This window comes from Aulostomus chinensis, chromosome 11, assembly GCF_037954235.1.
Source record: "Aulostomus chinensis isolate RoL2024-O1b breed Wild chromosome 11, RoL_Achi_v1.0, whole genome shotgun sequence".
Classification (NCBI taxonomy): Eukaryota; Metazoa; Chordata; class Actinopteri; order Syngnathiformes; family Aulostomidae; genus Aulostomus; species Aulostomus chinensis.
Window position 1 is genome coordinate 7527992 of NC_141330.1, and position 9833 is coordinate 7537824.

Genomic DNA, 9833 nt, shown 5'->3' on the forward strand with positions numbered 1-9833 from the left:
TTTGTTTCACCACCGCTGTGAAATGAATGTATCATTTGAGTTTGTTACAAATGTTATTTCACCTTTTGGAGGCGATTGTGCCATTAAATCAATGAATTTCATTAAACCTTCCAGTGGACCAGATTTAGGTGGTGACCTGTCAATCTGACCCAGATATTCCAATTTTAGCAAAGCTACACAAATACACAGAAGGTGGGGAATTGTGTAGTGCCACCTGCAGAGTAAAAAAGACACACACAAAAACAGCAGGACCCAGCATTGTGGGATGATAACTGTCCCCTCAGTTACTTCCTCCCGGCCTGCTTCCAGGGTAACCTACCCGTGACCAGAAAGCTGAAGTGGATGTTACATTACAATTCTAGGCCCACATCCTGCAGAGGGAACTTGGTTGTCATTAATTGTTAAAATCAAATCTAATTAAGGCGAGACTCCAAACTTTTACCGTTCCACTCATCTATTGTCCAATCAACGCCACTCACCTAGCCGGGTCTGATGCCTCGTGTCCTCTACGCTCAAGCAGAATGCCAGGAGGTCTTTGCTTGCTGATCTATGTAGGACAAGCAGGGGTGTCTGAAGTAATAACCGAACAAGATGAATGTGGTGGATACATTCATTTGAAAGCTCTTGTCACTGAGGGTTTGTCGTCAAAGGGTGGAGCCGTCCTGCCTGATTTACTTTAGATTTAAACTATGGCTAAATTGGAAATCGTGAATCACTCTGACACCATTGGCGTAAGATGGATTACTGGAGTTAAAGGCTGCCTTTTCTTTACTTTGGTCCTTTTAAAAGAAATCATATAAGAATTAATTTTTCTGACAGACGACTGACACAGGCAGTCAATGAAAGGAATAGTAAAAGTGTGTGTGTGGGGGGGGACTTGCACAGAAGCAGTACAAAGCTGTTTTTTTTTTTTTTATCAGCAAGGCATTATCCCAACCACATCCAAAAGCTCTCACCATCACAATGAGCCTGGCTGAATATTTGATCAACTGTCTCGGGTTTAACGAGCCTTGCCAAAGTACACCTGCCTGGAGGAAAAAGATAGGCCTTTGAGGAGGGCAATGCTCTCCCCGAGATGTTAAGGAAATAAGTGTTTGATGTTCACAACAGCCAATCTGCTCTAATCTCATCCAATCCTGCACACTCGGATTCTCAGCAAGAGTCAAGATTTGCCTTAGTGAACAATAGCTGTCCAGATGCCAGAGATGCCTTCCAACAGGGGTCCGGTCATAAATTATAAAACAATACACTCACCACAGCCTTGGTAGGTTAAATCAAGCTTGCATGGATTGAATTTAGTAAACTGCTGCATTAATGCCCATTTTACAACGTGTGGCGCAAATATCCAAGGCATAAAAAGTCACGAAGAAACCGCGAATGTGTGTGTGTGTGTGTGTGTGTGCGTGTGTGTGTGTGTGTGTGTGTGTGTGTGCGTGTGCGTGTGTGTGCGTGTAAACAACCCTTTGTGTACAGGGTTAATGGCACGGTCCAGTTGGGATCACACTGTGTGAAGCGGTTTAATGGCATATACAGAGTTGAGTTCCGGAGACTGGAGAAAGTAATCAGGGCCGGCCGCCTCCTGTGAGGGCCCACACCAGCGGTCCCAGGTGTCTGCAAGGCCTGATATTACCGCAGGGCAATGAGCTGCAGCCGGCTCCGATGAGTTGGGGGGGGAAACACACACATATTGACCCCCCCCCCCCCTTTTCCGTTCAAGCTCAGACTGAAAGACAGGAAGTTATGGACACAATAGGGCACCCACACACACACACACTCATTCACACACACACACACAATGCAGGACTTCACAATTTAACCATGGTTCTATTCAAACTATAACCATCTGCCAACCAACATCCTCCTTTATCTCCCAGTAAGAGCAGAGAATGGGGGGGGACAAATGAAGCTAGGGTGACATCTAGTGGTTAAGTAATAAGGTTATGACAACATGGGAGGAAGTATTAATACAAATTTTCAAAATAACAATAATCAAAAGCGTGTTACCTATTGTGAATATTGTTTTTGTATGTTTACACTGAGCGCAAATACATCTTTTAAAGGTTCGGTTGTTTGAAAATACTAACTGGGTTAAATGGTTTTAGGCCTGAAGCTAAACAAGCTGTCACCCACTTTGAAAGGTTAGGATTTATAGTTTGTGGTTGGGTTGATTACCTGTAGCAAACATAAAGCCTAAGCTACGATAAGCATGCTTCACTTGAAGTTCAAATATTTATTGCTGTTATTATTGAAATATAAGTGTGTCAGTGATTGATTATCCCCACGTTGATCTCTTCAATAGATTAGCAAAAGTGGCTATGTTAGAAGACTAACAAGGAGATCAAGTCAAAATCTGCTGTGTACCTTGAGTCCAACACAAACAGCACATTTACAAATGACAGCCAGTGAAATTGAGGATATCTTCTTTCAGTTTATGTAATCTACTGTGTTATTAGACGCCTGTCCGTCTGTTTCTTTGGAAAAGAATAGTTCAGTTTTGTCATTTCAGCACTTGGGTTCAACACTTCAGCCGGGAAATGTAAAAATATATGCATGAATATTTACCACTACATGGTTGTGTTTTACTCTTTTGAATCATATGCCTTTATTCTCCTTGTTTAATCTGTATTTTTTTTGACTGACTGCCTGGTGGAAAAACAATACCGTCTCGCTCTCTTGGCTATATGCAAATTTTGCATGGCCGTGCTTGCCTCCGTCTGGAGGAAGCGAGGAGGGGAGGACGGGGAGGGAGGCGCGGTGAAGTCGGAACTGTGTCAAAGTTATGTACTTTGAAACATTTGCAGAGGTTAAGTGCCTCCCCACAAATGGACTCGGAGGAAGAAGAAACAAGCAGCGAAGAAGGTAAAGAATCAGCTGGGAGCTGGGGTTGTACTGGGATTAACGGCTTGTGGCTAAACTACCGGCCAGTTTGCGGTGGAAACGTCCAGCCGAAAACTGGTGACCTGCATCAAGTCGCTGTCCGCTTTCAGAGTAAATGATCCATCGCATAAAGCGGCTTCGCTTGCCGTTTCTGTCTCTGTAACAGGCTGGAATTGAACTGCGATTTGAGTTGATTCACAGTTTATTTTCTGAACACGCCTCTAAACCTGGGGTTGTGAGCTAATCGAGTCCTTCTGGGTTTGTAATATGATTATTAAAAGGTGAATATCACTAACAGAGCAACTGGTGACAATTATATTTAACCTACCTGAAATTTATTGTGTGTAACTTCATCAAATAAAAACTAGTCTACGGCAAACTACACAGTCCGGATATTTAAATATAGGTAAATATAATGCTTTAAAATTAAAGAAATCCAGCTAGTACAACAAGCAGTTGACGGTATCAATATTAACTCATGTTGTGCTCGCAAACATTGTTCAAATACTATGAAACGATTGTATGCTGGAATTTCCTAAGTCGTTATGTCATCCAAAGGCTGGTGACATATTCTGGGGGAACTGCGTGAATATCTGTTCCTACTTGAGTTGTCAGCCACAGCAAAGTCACTGATGAATTGGAACCAGACTTTTAACAAACTAACGGAACTAAAACCATAATTTCCACAGTAGAGCTAATAGAAACGGGAGCTTGTTTGGTGATAAAATTGTGTAAAATAAGCATGTATTCTAAATAAAACATCATTTCCATTTAGTCTTTATATAACATCCAGAGGCAGATGTAGCACATCTTGTATGCTCCTGAAGAGGCCCGATGGTCAGAGATGGATCAGGTACTCTTCAGCTCGGCTTCAGATCAGCCAGAAACAGACAGTGTGGATCTCCAGCTCCAAGTGGACTTCTTCAGGAAACTAGGCTACTCCTCCACAGATGTGATGGCTGCTCTGAGGAAGCTGGGCCTGAGCACAGACACCAACGCAATGCTGGGAGAACTGGTGAGGAGCAGGACCAATGCAGCCCCCAATGCCAACAGTGATGAGAGGAGCCAAAAAGACCCTCTGCTGCCTCCAAGTTGGGCCATTGGACCAAACAGAGTCCCTCCACAACCTGCAGACAGCGGTGCTGAGGCAGAACTGAGGCCCATTGTTATTGATGGTAGCAATGTCGCCATGAGGTATGCAACATTTTATTTCTTCCACCGGGCCACGGATATGTAGCTTCCAGAAAATCATAAGCATTTTCATAACCTCTGAAATATTAAAGAAGCTGGTGCTTTGGAGCAAAACAGGTTTTAAAACTAACATCAGTCATTGCAGTGATGTCGTTAAACTCCTGACCCTGAAAACTGGGTTTTCCTACACCATTGTGACTCTTCCAGGGTGTGTTCCCTGCTCTGCCAATGCATGTTTTAGTAAACATGGCTGTTACAATATGCAAATCCTTGTTCCACACCTGTAGGTTTTGGCCGTCAGTGAATATAAAGCGTAGTTCCTGACGCACATATTGAATCGTTAGGTGATTCACACACACGGATGAATCCAGGTTTACACAAGTCTGCTGAACATGTACAGTTCCATTTCAAGTTATTTGTACAATGAGTCAACTCACCTCTTTATTTTTACAGTCATGGGAACAAGGAAGTGTTCTCATGCCGAGGCATCCAGCTTGCTGTAAACTTCTTCCTAGACAGAGGTCACAAAACCATCACCGTCTTTGTTCCCACTTGGCGCAAGGAGCAACCCCGACCTGATGCCCCTATCAATGGTGAGGACTTAATGTAAACAAAAACCACTTCGAGGCTTGTTTGACTCTCGGCCAAAAGTGACAACTTTCACTTGTGTGTTGCAGTCTGATGCTAGCATCCATGGTTGTTGGACAGGTTAAACTTTAACTTTTTTTTTTTTTTAGATTGAAATTTTGAAAAATATTCCAATTTGATTTGTGGCAGGCTGCACGGTGATGCAGTGGTCAGCACTGTCGCCTCACAGCAAGAAGGTTCCGGGTTCAAGTCCCGGCTTGGGCGCGGGATCTTTCTGTATAGTGTCTGCATGTTCTCCCTGTTCCTGTGTGGGTTCTCTCTGGTACTCCGGCTTCCTCCCACAGTCCAAAGACATCAAGAGGGGACGAGGCTGATTGATACTCTAAATTGACTGTAGGTATGAATGTGAGTGTGAATGGTTGTTCGTCTCTATGTGTTGCCCCTGCGATGGACTGGCAACCTTTCCTCGCCCGTTGACACTGGGATAGGCTCCAGCCCCCCCCCCCCCCCCCCGCGACCATTAATGTAGGAATAAGCGGAAATGGATGGATGGATGGATGATTTGTGGCAGAGAGAGATGTTTGTCTGTATAACACGAACACACATAGCAATTAGCTTAGCTTGGCGTGAAAGCTGCAACCAAGTTCTCTGGTCTTTGGCTAGTTTTCCTGTCAGGCTGGTCCTTAACTTCAACTTAAAATGGGAATTTGACACGCACGTTTTGATGTAAGAAAATTGTTTTAAATTGCCAAATATCTAGCTAAAACGTTTTGAGGGATAGCAAATTGCCTTGACCCCTCTTGTTCAAACAATTTCTGATTTGGAAGGCAGACTCAGTGCCTGTGACTGCAGACGTTTCTACGGTCACAGTGCCAATCTGACTGACGCCTGTGGTGCGCCATAGGGGCTTCAGTCAGTTATCACTTTGTGTGTGTACAGGCCTTTACACTTCGGTTTTTCTTTGGAGTGATGGACAGCTGACTGCCATACCAATGAGTCTTGCTCCTTGGCGTTACAATCAGTTTTAAGGTTTTGTACCCTGCAGGCTCTTGTTCAAGACCAGGATGGGCTGACAGCCCTCACCACAGTAGAGTGTGAGGAATTTTACGTGGACAAGTGAACCCTACACTTGGTTGGCCTTATAGTGTGTGTGTGTGTGTGTGTGTGTGTGTGTGTTTTTACTGCTTTAACCTGCATTCTAGACCCTTCCACTGTAATCCATGCACTTCATCGCCTATGGATTCAATAAATATAATTCATTAGCGAGCTCTTAGAGGTGGCGACAGGGCTTTGTTGCTAATGGACAGCTACCTTAATGCTTCATAAAATAAATAAATGAGTTGCTTTTTACCAAAAATAAGAATATGACTACCACCCAAATGTGATGTGAATATGACTACCACCTCAGTCTCCAACACGGTTAGCTGTAGGCATGTTCCTGTATTAGTGATTCATCCCCACAGAGGCCTGGCATCATGTTTCATTGTTGTCAGAGGCAAAAGTGCTGAATTCAGGCCAAGGCGTGGAGCAACATACAATATATGAGATGGTAAAATTGAAGTTTATCCAACTACCTAGCGAGTGATATTTCTCTATGAAGTATGAGAACATCCAGTGAAAGCCTACTTTAAGATGATTTGCGACATGTTTGTGTGGATATTTCACACCATAAAAAAGCTCCACATTTCTAATGGCTTGCGCTCTACCTGACTCTCCGTTATAGTTTTGGGTGTAGCCACAGTAAGAAATCCAGATTATTGCAGCTTTCACACCCTCCTTGTCAACTGAATGCCTGATAAATCGAACTACAACCATGAAGGATGGATCATCATTAACTGGGTGGAGTAATCCAAAGGTTTTATTTTCTTTTCCTGAACAAGGAAGTAAAAGTCAGCCTGTTAAGAGACCTGGGAAAGTCCCATAAGGAAGAGCAGCTGTTTTATTTTTTTCCCTCCCACACCTTGTTTAGACGGTAGTCAAGTGCTGACAATAATAAAAGGTTAAGTGATGACAGTCACCCTTTAAAAAAAAAAACAAAGCACTTTCTTAGAAAAGTGCTCGAAGTGTCAGAGTGAAATGGCTGTAAATCAGCAGCTCAGCCATGCACGCATGGCTTTTACGTAAGATGATCTTCACAGGTTGTGTATTTTGCTTTCATTCATTCATTTTACGGTTGAAGTCATGCACCGTGTACACAGATGATGATGTTTGCAGAGGTTATGCAATACGTGCTGACATTTTTGTTTTCTGTGATTGATTGCTTGGGCTTCGTAAAACATTAACCGCATCATTTTCTTAACCTTCATCTTTTTTACAGCTGAAATCTTTTGTATGGTCTTACATACTATAGGTGTAATGTAAAAGAGGGTGATAATAGTACCTCCTTGACATCGTCTTCCCATTATCTCTGCACAGCGATCTGACCTGTGATTGTTTGCACTTTCAGATAAACACATCTTAATGGAGCTTGAAAAACAGAAAATCATGGTCTTCACTCCATCGCGCCGTGTCAGGGGGAAGAGAGTGGTTTGTTATGACGACCGTTATATTGTCAAGTTGGCGCACGAGTCACATGGTGTGATTGTGTCAAATGATACCTACCGTGACCTACAAGGAGAAAGACCGGAGTGGAAGAAATGCATCGAAGAGAGGCTGCTCATGTACTCCTTTGTGAATGACAAGTGAGTCATTAGCAAATTTGCCTGGTCTTGTTCACATTTTCATTCTGTGTATTCTACCTTAATGTGGCTCTAGAAGGTGTAATGCTGTAGTGTCTTCAAGATAAGGGAAACATGACACAGCATAATTGAGCAGAAAAGAATCAGCCGTCAAGCTTTTGTTTTGTTTTTTTTAACCAGGTTCATGCCCCCAGATGACCCTCTGGGCCGTCATGGTCCCAGTCTTGACAACTTCCTTAGGAAAAAGCCTCTGTCTACAGAGCAAAAGAGACAGCTCTGTCCTTATGGTGAGATATCATTAGTGCTGTTAGACTTTTCACTGATTGACTAACAAGGCATGTAGTTTCCAAATGAGTTAACCTAAAGGCTAACTATATATATATATATGTGTGTGTGTATCCTTTGCTCCCCAGATAAAAAGTGCACTTATGGCATCAAATGTAAGTTCTACCATCCAGAGCGGGTGAACCAGTCGTACCTTTCTGTGGCTGATGAGTTAAAAGAGAAAGCCCAGATTTCTACTGTAAAAGAAGAGAGAAATTCCAGATTATCACCGAGACAGCTTCACTCTCATTCTGGGCCTGTTCAGAACACCTCTCCTCATGAATCTCACACAGAGCACATAATGGACCCGAAAAGTTCTTCACATCCCATCCAGGTCAGTGAAAATAAGCTGCTGTACAAGGATGATCTCAGAAACAGCCCCAATCAGATGACCTGTTCAGCAGCAGGAACCCAATGCCACCAAGATTGGTCTGGGCTGCAGACGATGCCAAATCATTACTATGCCAACATCCCTCAGGAGTACTTGGATTCTGGCCTGGGCTCTTATGAAAGCCAGTACTCTGATGTCACACATTGCCTGGGTGACTCCCACAGGCTCATGCCTCAGCTACAAGGTGCCCTCACTGGACCCAAACATGTCTCTGTGCATTTAGAGAAAAATAACTCTTGCCAGTCCTGCACGTGCTGTTCCCATGTGGCGCCTTCCCTGGCACACGAGCAGCCACATAGAGGCCCAGACGCCAAAGATCACCTCAAACACTTCGCTCCTCCTATGTTCACACCTGCAGTACCTCACAAGCCCAGCCTTCCTAGTCATCTCCAGTATAGCAGAGTTCCTGATCATCAGCAAAATTACTGGTCAGATCCCTTCCAGGGCTTTCCCCAAGCAAGGACTTATCGTCCTCCGACCTCAGTACATACCTCAAACAGCCTTTTGTGCTCCTGTGCGGGTCAGCAGTACCACTACTGGGGCCAACAACAGCCATTTCCTGCCACGAGGGACCCACAACGGATGGAACTTCGCAAGAAACTACAAGCCATTTTCAACCCTCAACATGTGGATACCGTAATGAAAATATTTCCACATCTGATGGATGCTGAGAAATTGGCCGAAGAGATCTTAAACCTGAAGGTCCAGGGAGGGATATTCTGATCATTTCTTGTAATCTTGGCATCCTCAGATTTGTATTCCTCAAGCACTCAGCAAAAAGAGAATCTGTCAGGAACCACCTATGGTGTCCTGTGATATGGAGCCGTATTATCGTGAAATCAGCTTTTATTTTGATTAATAATTCTGAATTATTTCTGTGTGATATTTTTTGTCTGATGTAACCTTGTCATCCATGTTTTGGAGGAAAAGTATCTCTGGACCCATTGTGAGTTTCTAGAGTTTTCACTGTTGATGCATATTGTATCAAATAAAATGCTTTGTAATATCTTAAAAACATGAAAAAATAAGTTCTCATACCTTTGGGAAATGGCATGTTATGTAATACATTTTTGTTGTTTTAACTTCCATTCTAGTTCTCCATAACAGCAAGCATTGGTTCTGAAACTTCGTACTCTGTAGTACAAATGTCAGTCCTGTGAAAAGGTAAAAGTTCATCATAAATCAGTCTTTGTTAAACACCAAATATAAAAGCTGCAGTGTGTTTTGTCAGTAATGGAGCCAGAATATTTTTATAGGGGTGGCCATGCTGGGACCATAATTCACATAGGGGTTGCCACAGAAATCAGAAACATGGTTGTTTTTATTTAGCCTCTGAAGTTGGCTATACCTGATAGTATTAGGCCAATTCAAACTAATAACATAGCTAATTGGATGCCAGAAAACTTTATTCTGTGTTATTCTAACTTTATTCTAGGTATTTTAATATTAATAAACCTCGATCATCTTAATTTGCTCCCGCATATATCATTACATCTGGGAACACAACACTGATGCTGCTGCTGCTGCTGCTGCTGCTGTCCAACAGTTTTAATCAGTCACTGCTAGGCGTTATTCTCACAGCTTAATCTAACCACCCAAAGCGAATTGGAAAGCAATAGTGATCGCATAGCATGCTAGTGCTAGCAAGCTCAATTATGTTACTAAGTCAAGCAAAAACACTGTTGTTTTCAAAAGAAGGAGCTTACACATAAATAACTTAGGCCTTACCTCACTCTCTGTACATGCAAAAAAAACTGTTGTACCCAAATCAAAACTCTTCCGTA

The 9833-nt window shown here is 42.9% G+C and overlaps 1 protein-coding gene across 2 annotated transcripts; it reads left to right on the forward strand.

Annotated features, from left to right (window-relative positions):
- Nucleotides 1-2742: 2742 nt before the first annotated feature.
- Nucleotides 2743-9275, forward strand: zc3h12aa (zinc finger CCCH-type containing 12Aa). Of its 2 annotated transcripts, none has more exons than XM_086217122.1 (6): nt 2743-2859; nt 3828-4071; nt 4522-4661; nt 7103-7337; nt 7515-7621; nt 7748-9275. In XM_086217122.1, exons 1-6 carry the CDS (start codon nt 2823-2825, stop codon nt 8770-8772), a joined length of 1788 nt encoding a protein of 595 aa, XP_086073248.1. In that variant the 5' UTR covers nt 2743-2822; the 3' UTR covers nt 8773-9275. The 2 variants fall into 2 exon arrangements, with proteins under 2 accessions (XP_086073248.1, XP_086073247.1); XM_086217121.1 differs by having other exon boundaries at nt 2782-2859; nt 3653-4071.
- Nucleotides 9276-9833: the final 558 nt, after the last annotated feature.

Excerpts from the sequence above, each read along its gene's own strand:
- zc3h12aa (XM_086217121.1), top strand. The coding sequence starts at position 3,722 with ATGGATCAGGTACTCTTCAGCTCGGCTTCAGATCAGCCAGAAACAGAC. Across the intron at positions 4,072-4,521 it reads GGTAGCAATGTCGCCATGAG|TCATGGGAACAAGGAAGTGT; the intron begins GTATGCAACATT and ends TTATTTTTACAG. Across the intron at positions 7,338-7,514 it reads TACTCCTTTGTGAATGACAA|GTTCATGCCCCCAGATGACC; the intron begins GTGAGTCATTAG and ends TTTTTTAACCAG.